This window comes from Plectropomus leopardus, chromosome 5 (assembly GCF_026936395.1).
Source record: "Plectropomus leopardus strain MGB_pleo_1.0 chromosome 5, ASM2693639v1, whole genome shotgun sequence".
Classification (NCBI taxonomy): Eukaryota; Metazoa; Chordata; class Actinopteri; order Perciformes; family Serranidae; genus Plectropomus; species Plectropomus leopardus.
The window spans coordinates 21,916,808-21,937,237 of NC_142180.1; the positions used below are offsets into that span (position 1 = coordinate 21,916,808).

Here is a 20,430-nt window from a genome sequence, read left to right on the forward strand (position 1 = left end):
TAATTTTGCATGATTTGATAAGTTCTGGCACGCTGATATAAACTGAAAATCACACTCTAAAGATGACTATAACGTGTAGAGTGGAAAATACAGGCTTTGTATAATGGATAAAGTGGTCATGATGCTCAGTATCTCATTACCAAATTAATTTTCAAGTGGTTCAGTCTATTTTGTCAGTGAACAGCCTCAACAGTACAGAAGCAAAGAATAAAACATTAAAATTATATCAATATTTACTGTGTCACAGAGTTTGTTTGTTAGCAAAGGGATCAACAGGACATATAAATACTGTGACAGCAAAGTCAGGGTTTGTGTCAGAAGCATTTATGTATGTGTTTTCACTAGGGGGCAGTGAGAGAGCCACGAGTTATGCACAAGCAGTCACACCTCAGTAACAGAAGGACATTGGATGGGTTTCTCTAAAGGAAAATGTTCATTGTGGTTTAATTGGTTAAACAGTTGAGGAATCAAAACACGTGCATCTTCCCTCATGATTTTTGCAGATTAAGGCAAAAACAGTAAAATGAAAGTATATGTGAGGCCATAGCATGTGACCACCTGTTGAGTGGTGCACAGTTAAATAGTAATTGTAGGATAATTCAGTGGTTGGTGTTGTATCTCTGTAAACAAGGCGAGTCTTGCTTATGCCAATGCCTGTTAGCTGAGAGGGCTGACATTAGGTTGATGAATACTGCACAGAGGAAGGACACACAACACACTGGACCACATCAGACCACATCTCAGCCATGGACCAAATTATTATTTTCATGCATGTAGTATATTGTAGTAAATTGTTTTAAATCCCAGTCATCAGTTTTTGTCATTTTCTATAAGATATCTCACTGTGTACCTGTGTATCAGTATGTAGGATTTTGTGGCATCTAGCAGTGACATAGCAGATTGCAACCAAGTGAATACTCCTCTGCTCACACATCTTTACGGTGGCCTGCAGGTAACACAAAAATGCAAAAGGCCCTCTCTAGGGTTAGTGTGTGTCCGTTCAGGGCGCAAAATGGCACACTCTGTGGAAGAGGACCTGCTCCCATTTGAAGCTAAAAAACACCATTATTGTTAGTTTCATAGTTATAAATATTACATTCCACTTTTGCCAATTATCTCCCTAAATCCTACACACTGCTCTTTAAAAGCAGCTTTATCAGAGTGCTCTGTCTACAGTTGGCACCTGTTTTCTGGTGGCCTTTTCTCCTAAAAACAGCACTCACAGCTTGGGAATTAAGGCATGCTTATTCACTCTGCCTGTAGTTCAAGAGAAAAACAGCAGAAATGTATTGTGTTGTTACAGATAAATTGTAAAGTGTCCAACAAATGTAAAATACAGTTTGTTTGTCCTCTATGTATTCAAGAGAATAATAGCACAGCACATCTGTTTTTTAGCTTGGAGGGCCTGGCTGGTCATCTCATCGGGGCTGTTTTAACCTCAGTTAACCCTGTATAGCCGGGCAGCTGTCAGGCAAAATAGAGGTGCATCATAGTGAGCTGAAGTTTATCACCTCTGGGTTCTGGTCACAGTCTGGTCTGGTTAGCACATATAAGAACATAACAGAGAGTCCTGAGACACTGAATCTCACAATAGGTGGACAAAGTAAAGCCATGATTAGTATCATTGAGTACCAAAGGACTATATTTTATATATTAATGAGAGAGTTTTTAGTGCAGTGGCATCAAGATGTTTTGGTGGGCATGCAGTGAGCAGAGATGATTTCACCTGATATTTTGATGAAGTTTGTGATGTGGTGGTTAAATAGATCATTTTTTGACAAATTGTGCAACGTGATCGGTGTACAACGGTAAGGGAAAAGTACATATTCACAGAAAAAAAGCAGTCTTGGCTGAGCTTTTATGGAGGCAATGTGGTTTGATATTTGCTATGAACTCCGAACCACCAGCATGATACAGTTTGACCAGCTGAGTGTCGACTGGGGCATCAGCGGTGGGGTGTGGGCTGTACCATCACAAAAATATTCACAGGGGTGCCAGGACTGAGCTGCAGCAGCTGAGGCCTAGTCTGACTCAGGTTAGCTGTCCTTACAGTGCTGACAAGTTTCCACAACTGTGGTGCTATTTAAAGCAGTCCCCTTGTTGTCCCTGATGTCCTGCAGGACTCAGAACAGAGGAGAACGGAGCCCCTTGGCCCTGACAGTTCACAGAACAGACCCCCACCCAGTTTACGCCTTAATCTGAGCAGGAAGTGGACAAATGACGGGGTGTAAAGTGCCTCTACAAAAAACTGGCAAGTGTGTAAGGTGCACATAGACTGACCACTTTCAGGCAACTTAATTCTTGTAATGTTCATATATGACTTAAAAAAGTCTAGATTTATGTTTGCTCACAAAATCACCCCAAATTGTACAGATCTGTTACAAACGCATGTCCAATAATAAGTTGAGGCTTAAAACTAAAGGTGACTGTGCCTTCGCCATCAGGGCCCCTCAACTTTGGAACAACCTGCCTGAGGAGATCAGGCTCGCAGAGTCAGTGACTTCTTTATATCACTTCTTAAAACCCATTTTTATAGACTTGCTTTTCTGTGGTGTCATATTTTTATTTCTCGTTTCACTTCTTTTATTTTCATTTATTTATTTTACTTTTTTAACTACATGTTTTAGCAATTTTTGATTGCTTTTATTGTTTTTGTTGTTGTCGTTTTTGGTCTATTTCTTTATATTATTTTATATTGACATGATGCGTCATGCATCTTGCATTATTTGTCCTCTGGTTTTAATTTGATCCTAACTTAACCCCAGTTTCTTCTCACTTGTGTTCAGTAGGACTGTTTGGCTCTCTGTTGTTGTATCGCCATCCATGTATCCCTTTTCTGCTTCTGCTTTGACCCTCAAAGCACTTTGTAAACTCTGTTTTTAAAGGTGCTATATAAGTAAAGTTATTATTATTATTATTATAATTATTATTAGAAATATATAAAATGGAAGCTCCATGCTACTTACAGGAAGTACACTGAGCTTTAGTTGTATTGGCTGGTAATCTATATCACAACCCAGAATTACATTATTTTGTAAACACTTGTTGAACTGTGTGCACCAGTATGTTTAAAGTTTTGCACACAAGGACCTTTCTGTAGTCTTCTCATGATGCTCAGTCTCTCAGCTTTCACTTCTAAGTACAGTATTAGCTGGAGCTTTGGATGTCTTGTTGGGGGTTTCCCAAAGCCTCAACACCTCCAACTGGACACAGCGAGCATTGCTGAAATAATGTATAAACATTCACTGTTGATCGGTGCATTTAGGCTACCTTTATCCTGTAAAGAAGTGGTTTCACATGATCATTTTTAAGTAAATTGTGTAATCAGTATATTAGAAATGATTATTTAGGCAATGCTGAAAAGTATCTAAAGGCAAGATCAATAAAGAGGCGCGCCAACTTTCAAAAAACTCCATAACATTCCTAGAATACTTGAATGGGGACAACTTGGTGGATTTTCTGCCTGTGGCCTGTTTGGTCAGTGAGTCAGCAGCTGTGCATGGAGCCATTAGAGCAGACGAAATGTGTCTGCTGTAGAGTTTCTATTTACATCCACCCACAGTGAGAGAACCACTCTCTCATTAAAGGAAGACTCAGCCATCAGAACTACACTCAATGTAAATCTTCTGTGTGTGATATATAGAAGTCTATGCACTCACATGTGACCGCATTGAAAAACTGTTTTTGTGTGGCCCGTAGACTGTATAAATAATGGACATAGTGGTGTGTCCCTTGGCATTAGGACATGAGTTCCAACCGTCAGAGTTACAGCAATATCTAGGTTATGTGGGAAAAACAAAGGGCAAGCTGGTGTCCCTCTTTACTGATAAGTCTGGAATCCCGGCTCTAACAGGCCAACAAGCAGATAATGATAAAGTCTGTCTGCATTTAGATTGTACTCCTCTAAAACAGACCTGACCAGGAGAGTGTCTAGTTTCTCTTGTCCCAGACGACACAGCTATTCTAATCTTGGCCGACCATTCTGCGGAAAAAATGTTGAAGATAATGGATCATGGATTATGCTATCAACATCATGAATCAAACAAAACTCAAACAATAAAAAACAGGAAATGATACATAATATTTGTTCATATTTATATTTTAAAATTATATATTTTTAAGCCTTCTTGAATAACTGGAGGAAAGGAACAACTTGCCCTCCACCATAAATAACCGTATTTCACAGTTTCTGGGTATGATAAATGGTGTGATTATGAGGATTTCTTTAAAGAAAACATGTTTTTAAAACACATTTGTGGCTCTTGGGGTTTTGCAGGTAATGAACACAAAATACAACTATTTAAAGTTTAATATCCCTCACCAAAGCCAAATCAAAAAGCACAACTCCCTCTCCAGTGCTTAAAAAAATATTTAATGTGCCTTTCCCATTTTGCACAACCCCCTCTCCTCTCATCAATAGCAAACAGTCCCTTAGAGGACACACATCAATTACTCTAACAACTAAATCAAGACTTTTCTCCACCATGATACTGTATGAAGTATTATAGTCACTATAAACTCTGCATCATGGTTGAGATATTAAAGTTATATCACAGAATATTAAAAATATCATTCAGGTCTCTATAACCTCATTAATCATTAACCTGATTTTGAATTGAATAGAGTGACTGTGTACAAATAATCATTACGTTTACCATTAAAGCACAATTATAGTCCTAATTGTCCGTGCAAAACTGTCAGTGATTTTTAAGGACAATTATTAAGAGTATTTATGCAGCTGCTACTGATCTGGATGAGACTGTGTGGGTGTGTGCGCGCGCGTGCACGCGGCAACAGCTGAACCTGCGACAGGCGCGCGCGGAATGCAGTATCCGGTAGAAAGTAACGGTACTTTTATGGAAACGGCTCACCGACACGCAGCCAGCAGCCAGTCGAGTTGGTGCACCGGGTGGTCGCATCTCGGATTGTCCTGCGTTTCAATCTGTCTGGTTTATATCGAACCAAAGGATTTTTAACAAATCAAAAAACAGAAGGACGACAGCAAGCTTAAGAGGTAAAGTCCTAATTTTTAAATAACTTTTGTAGGAGAAATGAGCTCTTTAAAACCAGTGACTGATGTGTTCATCATTATTTAGCAAGGTCAAAGTCATGACATTTCCTTAAACAAGTCACACATTTAAATTGAGGCAGACGTCGCTTAGTCTACATCACGTGACTTTAAGTGTAAATCAACTTCTGAAAAGTGTAGTTAGTTACAGTTACAGGTAGTAGGCCTATCAAGGGCACAATTCAAGTCCACGGTAGCCTATGTTATCAGACATTTATGAACATATACAGAAACACAAAACCTATGACAGGATGTAGTTGTTAAAATGATACATTAACACATTAATCCGTCTGTATGTGTGTCAAACTGTCGTTTTTTTGGACACACTGTCATGATACACTGTGTCAGCTGCATACAGAAATAGGCCATCACCACCTAAACCTGAAATTAGTCCTGAAACTATATTTATTTCAGTTAGGTGTTGATAAAGCCAGGTTTGACAGTGACTGGGTAAAAATGAAGCTTTATCATGAAAAAGATGTGATTGGTTTTTCTAACTTCTGAGATTTTCTACCTCAGCCAACATAGAAAATCAATATCCTTCAAGTCACAAAAGACTCCGGCCTATTATGAAAGATTATGTGGTTGTATATTCTGAATATGAAATGTGTGGTTATCAATGTACAACAGAGGAAACATTATCACAGGCAGCAGTTTGAAAAATGGCAGGTGAGGGTCTGACACAGTTGTCAGTTTGTGTTTCTGTTAGTCTCTTGATGTTCTTGTTACTTGGACTGAGATTGGGAGATTATAGGAATCAAAATGATCATAATCGATCAGCAACTTCTCCTAGTGAGCATTTAGCAACATAAAAGAAATGTGAAATACTACAAAACCTCAGTCCCAGTTGTGTGGAAGATGAATGCAGCTGTGATGAATCAGAAACATGCGAGTAAAATGTCATTTTTATTGCAGATAATGTTGTAAATCTGGTTAGAAGACTTTTGAATCTCAGTGGGTTGGCTGTTTTTGACTGCACCTGTGAAGCCTACAGTGGTCACACTTCAAATGTTGACTGATAAGAAATCTAAAAAAATCAATGTGATATGGGAATTTGAAGCTATTTATCCCATTCGACACTGAAATGGTCAAGCTCCTGATCAGCAGCATCATGGCACACTATGATCATCATACATGAATAAAAAAGTATTTGATGACAGTGACAAACAGCAACAGATTTTAGTGTTGGATGACTAACAGTTCAAACAGCTCTCATTCATCCAGTTGTCTCGCTCTTTGTCTGGGGCCATTTTGTCAAGGGTCTGTGGGGCGACATGTGGGTGCCAACTTGAGCTCCGTCCAACTGTCGATCACCCCTCAGAAATAGCCGTGATCACATGTCCTGGGCCCACAAGTGGGCTATAAATAGAGGTCAGGCTTCCATTGCCCTCTTTCTCAACACACTGGGAAGTGGAGCAGCTTTCTTTGCCCCTAACTTTGTAAAAAAGTTCTTGTTGCACATTTGAGTCCTCCACCAGATTCAGAGCATGATGATGTCACATAATTAAAAAATAATTGGGAAAAGCAGTTGGGATAAAAAAAATAAAGTATAAAAACTACAGAGTTAAAGGAGCAGTTTGTAAGATTCAAGGGGATTTAGTGGCATTTAGCGGTGAAGATTGCAGGTTGAAAACCTACTGAAACTTCTCCAGGTTAAAATTCCTTTAGTGCTCATCGATCAGTTTTTACCAGGAGCCAAATTAGTTGCAGAGGTCTCTTCCTCTCCAAAACGAACAACCGAGTTATTTAAATCAGTTAAAACACTGAATAAAGCCGTTTTTTCAAACCCCTAACAAAGACCGGTAGTGGTCACAACATGTTGGCTTTTTTAATGATTTAGCTGTCACAATAAAGCCTTTTTAATGTAACTTGTTTTTCACATTTTTGGAGTGCCTGGATTTCCTTCCTGTTTATCCTGGTGGTTCCCTACACATGTTTTTGACCTACGTTTGATTATAATCTACAGAGCAACCAGTCATTTCTCTCTTTTTCAAAAGCAGTTTTACGTTACAAGTCAATGTTTCTCCAACACTGTTTGGCATGTCATAGATGGGCTTCTAGTCCAGCACCTAAGCATCTTATTTCTCTGATAACTTAAGATCAAGATGTTCTGGGGGTTTGTACTGGGAGCAAAATTATCTGCAGAGGTCTTTTCCTCTCTTAAACAAATGGATCTGGTGATTTAAAGACGTAAAAACTCATCATGGAGGGACATCATGGAAAAATGTGAATGGCCCTAGCTAGGTTTGTTATTTCCGGGCTAGTGCAGAGACATGGCGAACTCCGTGGCGTGGCCGACTCATTCTATACCGAAAACATTAAGATTCTTATTTTCAGGTTATTAAAACCTAACATACTTATTATATTATATATATTATTATATATTTCTGCCAAAATATCCCCATAAATACTACACACTCAAGCTATATTGCAATTATTCACTTTAACAGAACTTTAAACTTTCACAGAACGTTAACAGAATAATAAAATAATAACTGACTTAATTAAAAAAATGATCACAAGATTGCTAAAAGAGGGGAATGTTTTTTGCCATCTTGATTATTTGAAGCGTGCAAAGGCGCTGACCACTAACAATTTCAGGAGACGGCTTATGAATTATTCTTGTTAGGTCTATCAGTGAAAAATAGCATAGTTAAAGTATTTTACATTTAGTTAAGAGCCTGATAACCTTTTGCATGGGGCATAGATACTGCATATAAAAAGGAACGAATCTGATAATTCAATGACAATGTGATTGTTTATGTCATACGGTCAAATTTCTGTTGTAAACTTAGCATTTGTGATGTGCAGGGCAGACTGGTAATCAATCACGCATGTATTATGTAACAAAAATGTTAACATTTAAACCCTTCTTTGCTTTGTAGGTAACATTTGAACAGAACCCTGTTTGTCAACTTGTCATTGGGGTACAAACATGACTGAGGTGGCGCAGGTCGCAGCTGTGGTTGCCCACGACATGGATGATGTCACAAATAAAAGTGAACTCAACATGAGCGATGAGGAAAACAAGGAAGACGATGCAACACATGAGGAGGAGGATGCGGCGGTTGATGAAGATGACGCAGATGAGGAGAAAAGTGAGGATATGTCACACAGCGAAGACAAAGAGCCTTGCCACATGAATGAGGAAGCGAGTAATAAGACTGACAAGACACACATGAACGGTGTGAAACACAAAGAGGACAACAAGGCCAAGGAAAAAAAGAAGTCAGAAGCTGTTAATGGTGTAGCTCAGGACACAGAGACGAAGGAGGATGCTCAACCTGACACAAGCGAAGACATTTCTGATCTGGCACTTAAGAAAGAGGTGAGCAACGGACGTAGAGATCACAAGTGATGATATACATCTCTGTGGATGATGTGATCCTTGTCCATATGTATATTTCTTGTTTCCCCTTGCCACACAAATAATTATCTTCTCTCTGACTGTTAAATCACAGAAACTCCTCAGATCCAGAAAGCCGGTGGCCAGGAGCTACGTGCCAAAGCTGAACAAAGAAAAGGGAGATGTGACGGGCAAGTTTGAGGCCATGCAGAAGGCCAGAGAGGAGCGCAGCCGGCAGAGGAACAGGGAAGAGCAGCAGAAGAGAAAGGAGCAATACATCAAAGAGAGAGAGTATAATCGCAGGAAGCAGCAGGTCAAAGACAGATAACCTCACTAACCTCTGACTGTGACCTGCATGGCATGATGAGGCATGACGGAGTGACAAGGCTGCCAGTTTGAGTGAGAATTCACTGTCTTCTACACACCACACCGAGTTCTGTACAACTAACCAATTAATTAACAGTTCAAGTAATATTTAAGCTTGACTTCAAAACATTTTATGTTTTAAAAAGGTGCTCATTTTAGCCAAAATAATGTGGAATACTAAAGGATTTAACTCCACTGGTCCTCCAGTGGATCCTCTGTAATTCTAAATGCATCTTAAGACACAAAGCATTGTTCAGCTCATTAAAACCAAAATGTTACCAAAATATTCTGGGCAGAATTGCAGAAAAATGTTTGTAAATGGCGCTGAACAAATATTGGATTAATCAGTTCATTTAGTTCAATGGCAAAACAAAAGGAGAACTCCGCTGGTTTTACACTTATGTGGAGTTATGACACAGTTTTATGAGACTCTCTGACCGAGCTGTCCGTGTTCAAGTTGCATCATGGGAAATGAAGGCACCAGATTTTGACAAGGAAGAAGAATGTGTCGAGGAAAAAGATATCTCTGCTTCTTTTGCATCAGTGTTGATCTTTCTTCTTTTTAAACTGCGCATCATGAGCTGGACAGTGTTGTGGGAGTACAATGCTAAATCAGTGGCGTTTAACCTGTCAATAATTAGACAAAATATTTTTTTGAAACCTTGAAAAACAGCAAATATTGTCTATATATGTTTCCAGCTTCTAATATGTGGTAACATGTTGCTTTTCCCTTTTTTATATCATTATGAACTGAATATATATTTTGGCTTTAGACTGTTGAGCAGAACAAAACAAGAATTTTTAAGACAGCACTTTGGGCTCTGTAAAATTATAATGGGCATTTTTGGCTATTTTCTGGCATTTTATGGACTAATCAATTAATCAGTTAATCCTACAACAGACTAATCAGTGACAGAAATTAGGGCTGGGTGATATGGAGAAAATCAAAGATATTTGATATTTTTGACCAAATACCTTGGTAATGTTATTGGGACAATATTGTACAACTGACTATTGGTGCTTTTACAAAATGTTTCCACAATGAGATTTTTGTGAAACAATCATTGGTAATGTGGATATAATGCCCGAGTTGGGAGTAAAGGCAAAATAATAACAAAAAATAAATAGAACAGTTTAAAAAGTTGACAAAAAAGAAAATGACATGACTTTACTGTATTGCAGTCTTTCAAACCAGAATTAAAGATGATCTTTGATCTCCTATCACCATATTGATACATTGATCTATTGCCCACACCTACCAAAAATAATAATGAGCTGCAACTGTATTATTTAAGTCATGCACACAATATCTTTTTCTCAGTTGATATAATGTTAAACCATGACAAAATGCAGCCCTATATTTTCATCAGAGGAAACAGATGACGAAATTGACATAACGTGTCGTGGAAATATTTTTTTTTGTGTGTGCATGTGTGAAATTGAAAGTGGAAAGTCAGAGATTAGTCGGTGATCAAGTATTCTAGGTTAAGACAGCTTTTCTTTGAGATCGACTGTGGTGAAATAAACGCAGTGATACGGTGTTATGTGAGTGGATTAACAGTGATACTTAGACAGAACAGCCTCCCTGTGTACAGCCATGCCATATGTTGGCCAGGCTCGAGCACCTACGCTCATCTCCTGTCTGTGCAACAACACCACGGCCCAATCAGAGGCCCACCTGTGGGTCACATGACCTGGCTATTACCAGGGATTAGGCCCTTGTTCTTGCTGGGACCAGCATGGCTCCTGAGTGTCAAAGGAGATGATCCCAGCTAAACCGTAACCTCACCACCACTCTCAATCTGATCCACCATAGATAAAAGAACTACTCGCTTCCAGCGATGAGGAAGAAGAGGTGAAGCCAGCAAAGGTAGAAAAATCCTACGTCCCCAAAATCACAGGTAAGACGCACAATGGGATGCAGATAGTGGGTAGGGTGGATATTCAACAAGGGATCTGGGAGGAGGAGGAGGAGGCTGAGGGCTTGTGTTGTGCTCTGTTATCCTCAGGTAGTGTGAAGGGGAAGTTTGCAGAAATGGAAAAACAAAGACAAGAGGAAGAAAGGAAGAGGATGGAAGGGGAGAGGAAGAAGAGGGAAGCCCAGGACAACATGGAAAAGGCCAAAATAAAGAAAGAACTGGCTCAGAAAGCAGCTGAAGTAAGTAAAACTAGGCTGAATTCCTAGTACAGGGTCGCACTGGGAAGTGGGACAGCATGTCTACATGGCTCAGCGCCGCCTTTCTGATGTATGCGTGTATCTATAATGATTCAGGTAATCCTCAGCTGCCACTCAGATGAGTTATTTTAAGTGGCAGTTAACAGTTGGCAGAGGCTGTGTGTACGTATGAAACCAGCAGGAGCATTGTTGACATGACCAGCATGTGAACTCATGGTAAATGGGTCGCCTTTATTATATCTTACTGTGTAATTTGGAAAACAATGTGATGCAACGCAAAGGAATATTTCCAATCAGAAGAGACAGAAGTCCTATTATACCTTTAGATAGTGCAGTTCTTGGGAATGATTACATAAGTAGTCTAGTGCCAGCAATTACAGGCTATTACCTGCTACTTCTCTGCTCTAATTCTACTCTAGTGCAATGACAACAGTCAAACTAATAATGGTGTTAACAAGGCTGGATATGTTCAACAGCTATACAGAAATCTTAACAAGGACACTGTTGTAATAGGAGTGATTTTAGTCAGATTTAAATTTAAATATGTCTCCTCATAATCAGTAATGATCAGGGACATAACATGGTCATGTTATATTTTTGAAAGGAACTTCTGGGATTTAGCAAGAACTATCAAAATTTGTTTCATAATTGAAATGTTAGATATTATTTAGGTTAATTTCACTGTTTTTAGACTCAGATTTAGTTAAGATTATCTTCCACCAGAATTGTACTCCTGGGGGGTTGGAGAAGTTGTTGAAATGGCAAAAAATCATCATGTTGGATTATAAAATGGTGGTGCTAGGAAGAAGAGTAGGCAAAGTTTCCTCAATTCTCTTCAAGGTAGAAATAATTATTGATTTTCAAAGAGTTTGCACAAAAAACAACTTTATGTAATAACACTTGAAAAAAAAAATCAAAATAACAAACAAATTAGATACTTTATTTTTGGGGATGTGGGGCTGATTGTGGCCATTGACTGATGACTTTAGTATTTCTAAAATTATTGCTACAGCCCTGCTAATGCTGACGAAATCATTAAGTGAAACTGATTAGAAACACCATTCTCTACACACTTAAGTATATTCTTAAGGGTGACTCATCTACCAGAGTTTCTTATGTGTATTCACCTGACATAATTAACTTATAGCACAGCTCTTCTCCATTTCTTAGCTTGCCACATTAGCATTTTACTATTTTTGTTCATGAAAAATAAAATCATGTTTAGATCTTATTATCAGAAATGGAGTAATGTGATCCTGTTTGAATATAAGGAAGTCCTGATGATCTAGACGCAGCTGGAATAGCACATTACAGCTGAGCCAAGTGTAGACAGCATATGACTGGCAACTGTTTCCCACACCTCCCAGTGATTAAATTAGCCCGAGACCTCCTTACTGTGACTGAATTAGACTTTGCTATCTTGGACTGACACCCATACTCTGACCTACTGCAAATGGCAACATTAGGCCAGAAGAGTTTACCCTAACCCAAATACTCTTATTCCCAGTCTGTGTCTATGTGTGTGTGGGGGGTGGATATGCATTGACTTGAATTTATTGAAATTTATATACTGAGATTTATTGAGACTGACCTGAATTATTTTTCCCTCTACCATTAAATAGTGTGTCATGATGTCCATGCCCCCCTTCCCACTGCACAAAAAACATGCTATCATCCGCTAACATTTGGCTTTTTAATGTGATGAGAATGCGTATGATCAGCATTGACAAATGACTCTGCAGTAGACACGGGTTTTTATCGCCTCCAGCTCCGATCGGCACTGATGGAAACACAACACCCGGGTGAACGCGGTAATTTCAGCTCCTTAAGTGGCAAGATGCAATGACGCACCGTCACTAATTACTGAACGTCTGCTCCTAAGAAGCAATAAAACACTGATCCAAATACATCTGCACTGAGTTTGAAAGAGAGACTGAATAAGCAAAAGATATATAAAAAGAAGAAACCGCTGAAACGTTTTCAAACACCTCTGTTCCTGCTGCTGTCTACTGTTTACCTGTGCTCCTGTCTGTCTGTGGCATCGCACACACACACCAACAAAGCAGCCCACACACACACACACACACACACACACACACACACACACACACACACACACACCAACAAAGCAGCCCACACACACACACACACACACACACACACACACACACACACACACACACACACACACACACACACACACACGCACACCAACAAAGCAGCCCACACACACACACACACACACACACACACACACACATAAGCTGACGGAAAGGCAGACTCGTGTGATGCAGAGGTTAGCTCACTGGCAGTTGGAATGCAGTCTATCAGCTGTATTTATTTTTAGCGAGTTTACCCGAGGTTGAAAAACTTGTGTACATGCGCTAATTTTGGTGGGAAAGGGGTATATACGAGCTCAAGCCTGAATGGTTATAAATAATTCAGATCCAGTACTTCAGTAAAATGATCCATATACCAGTGTAATCAAAGCTTTGTACCAAGTATACATGCATTCGAAATTCTACAAAATAAAAAAGGAATTAAGACAGATTTACCTTAAGTATCAAAAGCAGCATAAAGTAAAATGGAAATATTTAAGTTAAGAACCTCAAAATTGTACTTGAGTACAGTACTACTTAACTGTCTGCCTCTTGCACTCGACATACCAATATGGTCTTTTTTTCATTTTTTATTGAATTATAACAAATTTGTTTTTCTGTGCCTTTGAAAGACCTTGGATAATATCATATCATAACACACCTTTTAGGAAGGAGATGACACAATCCTGGTACGAGTGGTTCCAGCAAAGTCATCACGACCTCCAGGCAGAATCAAGGTGAACTTTGAAGACATGGAGAAGAATCGAGAGGAGGAGATAAAGAAGAAGGCTGAGGAAGAGAAGAAGAGACGGTACGATGAAAACAGACGCTCCTTCAGGGAAGCCAAACGACGCTCGATTGTTCCACAGGTAGGGATCTGACGAAATGAACATTTTTGTTGACTTTTAATAGGATGTAAGCTGTTTACAACCATTATAATGATTGTGGATCAGATTGAAAAATGCAGTCTCACATTTAGGATGAAGAGGAGAAGCCTGCAGAGAGGTCGCAGGTGACCCCTGGGAAGCTGAAGATGACGTTTGAGGAGCTGGAGAAGGAGCGGCAGGAGCAAAGGAGGAAGCAAGCGGAGGAAGAGGCCAAGCGGCGACTGCTAGATGAGAAAAAAGCTTTCGAGGAGGCCAGGCTGGGAATGGTAAAGAGAACATAACGTTACTTTAACCCTTTGAAACCTGGAACAACATCAGTTTTCTTGTGTTGCCTTGAGACATCTTTTACATAAGCAATGGTTTGATTTCATATGAAAACATGGCTAAAAACACATGAGATGTCCCTAAAATTGCAAGAAATAAGGAATAGGTGACAAGGAAATTACCTGAAAATGAGTTTAAAAGAGAGAGAGAGATTATTAGAAGATAATGATAATTCTCTTCCCTTGATTTTGAAAGACATCAAGCCACTTTTCTCAGGTTTCATAGAGTTAAATCACTTTATCTCTGCAATACACCATATCAACATCCTGTCATCCTCCTGATGCTGACAAGAAATCTGAAAAAATCTACAAATTATTTGCCAAGAAGTAGCCTACTGAGTAGCAATAGTAGTCTTTATGTGCCAGGTACACCTCTTAAACTGACAAACTTAAACACTGAAGTAAAGTTTGTGTGATGTTTGAACTGTTGTTGAGCTTACTTGATCTGTGCTGTACGTCTGCATGTTATCAGGGAGAGGATGAGGAGGACGCTCAGCCGGCTCAGGAAGATAAGGAGGAGTTCCGACCTGGAAAACTGAGGCTGAGTTTTGAGGAGGTGGAGAGGCAGAGGGTGGAAGAAGAGCGCAAGAAAGCAGAGGAGGAGTACAAAAGACGAATGGAAGAGGAGAGAAGAGCTTTCGCCGAGGCCAGGAAGAGCATGGTCAGTATGTTTCTCCATCAATAAATATACAAGTAGATACCAAAAAATAAGTGTCAGTATCAATATCTCAGTTTGCAAACATATCTGGTGTTAGTATCATTATTTATATAACTTATATTGAAAGAATAGTTACTTATTTAGGGAAATGGGCTAATCCACTTTCTGGTGGTGAGTAAGATAAAAGGACAGACCCCACTCTCATATGTGTACATTAAATATATGGCTGCAGCCAGTTAGCTTAGCTTAGCACAAAAACTGGAAAAAGGGGAAACAGTCAGCAGGATTTTATTCAAAGCGAGCAAAATCCAAATAGCAGCACCTCTAAAGCTTCCTTGTTAACAAGTTCTATCTTATTTTATATAATTTGTGCAAAGCTGGAGTGTAAAATTGACATTTCAACAATTTACAGGGGGTTATGTATCAGACTATTTCTTGGCTATAAGCACCAACTACTTCACCAAAAAATTACAAAACAGCAGATTTTTTTACACTTATGCTCACAATTGTCAGCTCTCTCCAGATTGAACCACAATCAAGATATCTTATGTTAATTAGGGAACTTTAGAGGTGCTTGCATAGGTGAAGTTTTTTGGCGGGTCGATGCAATTAGAAAAAAAAAAAATTAAATGTTGAAACAAACCCTATACCCTCTGGTGCTGGTCAAATCTCCTTTTTTCTTAAATTTAACTGTCTAACTCTCTGCCAAAAAGCAAATAAGTGAATTTCCTAAAATGTCAAACAATTCCTTTAAGGTAGATTTCACCTGAAGTAGAAGTCTTTAATGCAAACTTGGTCGCATTAATAAGAGGGGCTTCATTTTTAAAGGTTACATGAAACTAACAGAGGTAAATGACACCAACAGCCACTCCTCAAAGTTTACCCTGCTGTGTTCTTGCTCAGCTTGTAGATGAGGACGACGAGGTGCTGATGGCCTTACTGAACCTGGAGGGCAGCAAACCTGGGAAGATATGTGTCAGTTTTGAGGATCTGGAGCGCCAGAGAAGAGAGGAGGAGCAGAAGAGGGCAGAGGAGGAGGCCAAGAAGAGACTTGAAGAGGAGAAGAGGCTCTTTGCTGAGGCTCGCAAGAGTATGGTAAGCCTGCATTTCTTGTGTACTCTGCATGTAATTTACTGATCATTAACATGACATTTCAGTTACTGTTCAGCTGGCTTTGACTTTGTTTGCTGCTGCTGAGCTTTCCCTTTTACAATAACATTTAAACTTGCTTTATAACAAAATGTACAATTGCTCAAAAACACATAGAGAAAGATAATGTCTATGTGTTGAGCTTTGTATTAGTTAAATGTTTCATGAATAAATATCAATTATGACCAAAACAATTTTGGTTTACATCAATCTATCACCTGCTTTAACCTTTTACACTAACTATGTCTAAATGTGACCAACATGTGGATTCGAATTGGATAACGACTAATGTACTGTTTATCATTCTGATTGGCTCAAATGGTACACCTGCATTGCTATTTCCTTGTCCAAATTATTTCTTTAAGAGCCCTGGCCTGGATCACGAAAAGTCTGCATATGGAGATGAAACAGTAAGATGCTTTTTTAATGTAATATTTTTCAAAGAGAAATAAGGCGAAACGATCATTTTTATCATTCAGTGTTCTGTTAGGAATTGATTCCCAAAGCAAAAGGGCGCAAAGGTCAAAGAACGATGATGATGCTTATTGTTTTTAAAATGCTGTGTGCAACAATAAGAATGGCTCCTGCTTACTGTTGCTGCTTTTCCGACGCTATTAAATGTTGGGTGAGTAGTTTGACTTTTGTTTGCTGTTTTCCAAAATCTCTTGCTTTGTGTGTACAGGTAGAAGATGAGGAAGAAGGGATGGTGAAGAGTGAATCTCAGGAAGCACTGCACCCTAGAAAACTGGAGATGAACTTTGAGGAGCTGCTGAAGGAGAAGGAGGAAGCTGAGAGGAGACGCAAGGCAGAGGAACGCAAAAAGAAGATGGAGCAGGAGAAGCAGGAATTCGAACAACTCAGACAAGAGATGGGAGAGGTCAGTCTAGAAAAGATCAAGATTTATATAGAACATGTCTGTCACATACTGCATTAACTTATTAGTCAATTATGCTTGAAAATACAGAACTTAAGTGACTCGGGTGTTTCCAAATACATCTTTCCAAGTAAATGCATATATTGCTTTTTTTTCATTGCACATAGATTGCTGCAGGGCTTATGTTTATTTGGAGGCCAACACAGAAGTTAGCGTTGCCCTGGCTCCCTTGACAAAAATCCAGTGGGATTTTTCCACTGGATTCTGGATTGTTGCAGAAAATAATATCTGTGGCAAATAAAAGTGTATAATACTGACACATTTTGTTCAAAAAGCCAGAAGTAAAAAGCTAATGTTAGGCTATTAACAAACTACACCATTGTTGCATGCCCTCTATGACACTGCAACAACAAAGCTGCAAAGCCGTGTTCTGCGCGGCTCGGCATGATGACGATCTTTAGTTTCATTGAGCCACTTGTTTGTAACTGCCTTTTTTGAGACACGCTGAAGCTTCAAAGCTGACGAGTGGGGTATTTACAGACGTATTTTATGTCGTAGAACAAAACATGAAAGTCTCTTAAGCTTGTGTTAATCACAGACTTTATTTCAGGCATCTAACCAAAAACCCATTCAAAAGGTTGTCGACTTCAAGACCCAGGAACCAGGAGTGCTAAATTGCTAACTCATTTTGGGGTTTAAGAGCTCATTCTTGGGACACTCTATTGTGGTTGCTTTTTCCATCATTTATGGCGCTCTCACAACTATGCAGAAATAAACTGGCTTCTATTTTGCAGGATGAAGTGAATGAAAGCTCAGATGTTGTAAACAGAGAGTATGAAGAACTGACCAAGCTGAAGAGGACCGGCTCCATCCAGGCCAAGAACCTAAAGTCCAAATTTGAGAAGATCAAGGAGCTGACTGAAGAGGAGATTCAGAAAAAGATTGAGATGGAACGAGCACGGAGGAAGGCCATTGATGATGAAATTAAAGAGAGAGAAGCTGAGAGGTTCCAGGAGGTAAGATGTCAGTGATTCAAGATGTTAGAATTACAAAAAGGTGTTGACTTTTTTCAGTCTCACATCTTATAATTTGCTTTGTTTTTCAGGACGAGGAGGGAAAAGAAACAACTCCAGTGAGGGCTGAGGAGTCACCATTCAAACAGAAAGTGGATATGAAAGCCCGGTTTCAACAAATGGCCAAAGCCAGAGAGGAGGAGGAGAGGAGGAGGATAGAGGAGCAGAAGCTGCAGAGGATGCAGTTTGAGCAGCAAGAGATCGATGCTGCCCTCCAAAAAGTAAAACACCCATGTGCACAACCATATACGCAAGATAATTTCTCGTGCATGACAGCATAGCGAGAGTTAAGTTTAAGGTTGCTTTGACCCTGGAAACAGTTTTTTATGCTTCCGTGCCGGCGATAGCCAGGGCTGGATGCATTATGTTTTCAGGTTGTCTGTCTGTCTGTCCCAGTCTTGTGAACGCCATATGTCAAAAACATATGGCCAAGTTTGGCACAATTTGGCACAAACATCCACTTGGACTCAAGAATGAACTGATTAGAATTTGGTGGTCAAAGGTCAAGGTCACTCTGACCTCACAAAATATGTTTTTGGCATAACTCACAACTTTGTACATTAATTATGACAAAAGTTCACACAAATGTCACATAGGATAAAATAATGAAGTGATGATATTTTATATCCAAAAGGTCAAAGGTCAACTTCACTTTGACATCATAATGTTCTGTAAAACCACTTTTCTGGCCATTATTCAGTGTCATCTCAGGGAACAGACGGGGAGAGATTTGGTCAGACACTGAATTGATGTGTTTGAAGAGTCCATGCTTTTACAGACATGGATGTAAACTGTAAGTGCAGCTTGACTGGTTTGTGGAGGTCTTCAACCGTGTAGCGGTAATTCTAGTTTTTGTTGTCATCTGTTTGCAGAAGAAGGAGGATGAAGTAGATGAGGAGGGTAGCATCATCAACGGCTCTGCAGCCTATGAAGACGAGGAGGATCACGCCAGATCGGGGGCTCCGTGGTTTAAAAAGCCCCTTAAAAATCAATCAGTGGTGGACTCTGAGCCAGTTCGGTTCACCGTTAAGATCACCGGGGAGCCCAAACCAGAGGTGACCTGGTGGTTCGAAGGAGAGATGCTCCAGGACTGTGAGGACTATCAGTATATAGAGAGAGGTGAGACGTACTGCCTCTACCTGCCAGAGACCTTCCCAGAGGACGAGGGAGAGTACATGTGCAAGGCTGTGAACAGCAGAGGCACAGCAGCAAGTACCTGTATCCTCACAATAGAAAGTAAGACCACCTTGGTGTGATTGCATGCTTGCATGATACCTCCAATCTGGATTTCAGCCTCTGAAGTGGATCGCATGCTCCCCTTCTTCGTGAGCTCAGGCAGATGTGGAATAACTGCTCTTCTGTTTCTTTTTTTGCAGCTTATGACTACTGATGCCCTTCCAAGTTCTGGAAACTTTCCCTGTTGTCTCTCACTCGTTTTGTAAAACTTTGTCCCTCGTGGTACGGTCAAACAGCAGAGGGAAGAAAATAGCAGTATGCTTGGCATTCCTACGGGAGGGATATACAACACAAAAAAATGCAACATGTTGTTTACGTTTGTAAAGCTGCACTCCCTGTAGAGTAGCTTGATACTTGTGCCAAAAATAGACAAGATTTTTGTTCCCATACCAAGAGTAATCTTCACTGTGTGAGACCCTCTCTGAAATTTGTGATCCCAGCAATTTTAAGTATTTCAGTACTGTATTGTAAATATCCCCATTTATAGTCCGTACATGGCACACATTATGTTTAAGGCATTGAAATATAAAAAGTATGATGTCTTGTGTACTAATTTTAAAGAACATGGTACGTGAACATCAGTTAAACATCTTGCATAGGAAATTCTACTACTGATCAACAGCGTCATCAGTGTTTATTATTATTTTTCTGTACTTTTTGCCATATTAGGAACTGGTATTGTGATACGTGCCTGGTATTTTATCGAGGGGCAACGTCATTAAATCGTCACTTAACTGAAAATCCACAGCGAAGGGTCTGCTAATGATACTGAAGGAGCAAAAGAATTTAAACTAATGTGTACACCCTGATTTTCAATAACTCTTTATGCCCATATTTAATATTCTTAAACTACAGCAGTCAAAAAAAAGATTAATATGTTTATTTTTCATGTACCAACTCCCCTTTTTCTTTTTTAGTTTAATATGATACTCTTGATACAGTCATAATTCAGTTGTGCTAGACAGTTGGTAACCCTTTTATGGTTTGACAATTAAAAATAAACATAGGCTAGCCTGAACATTTGTCGTATACTATAAATGAAAATGTTTTAATAAAATGAAGAAAAATAACTGAAATTTGGTGGTTTCTTTTTATGCTGTATTGGGAAGACTGGAATAGCTGCCGCCTACTGCTGGCGCTGTTGCTTTGTTTTAGGTGAACTGTTTCTTAAAGGA

General features: G+C 39.4%; 1 protein-coding gene across 3 annotated transcripts; it reads left to right on the top strand.

Moving 5' to 3' along the window:
* Positions 1–4,858: 4,858 nt before the first annotated feature.
* Positions 4,859–20,331, top strand: nexn (nexilin (F actin binding protein)). Of its 3 annotated transcripts, XM_088077733.1 has the most exons (15): positions 4,859–5,014; positions 7,954–8,396; positions 8,530–8,727; positions 10,597–10,681; positions 10,790–10,938; positions 13,724–13,924; positions 14,035–14,208; positions 14,738–14,926; positions 15,827–16,018; positions 16,438–16,482; positions 16,755–16,949; positions 17,741–17,962; positions 18,052–18,240; positions 18,892–19,255; positions 19,396–20,331. In XM_088077733.1, the coding sequence occupies exons 2-15, from the start codon at positions 8,004–8,006 to the stop codon at positions 19,407–19,409; spliced, it is 2,610 nt and encodes an 869-aa protein (XP_087933859.1). In that variant the 5' UTR covers positions 4,859–5,014; positions 7,954–8,003; the 3' UTR covers positions 19,410–20,331. The 3 variants fall into 3 exon arrangements, with proteins under 3 accessions (XP_087933859.1, XP_042372566.2, XP_087933860.1); XM_042516632.2 differs by lacking the exon at positions 19,396–20,331 and having other exon boundaries at positions 18,892–19,290; XM_088077734.1 differs by lacking the exons at positions 16,438–16,482; positions 19,396–20,331 and having other exon boundaries at positions 18,892–19,290.
* Positions 20,332–20,430: the final 99 nt, after the last annotated feature.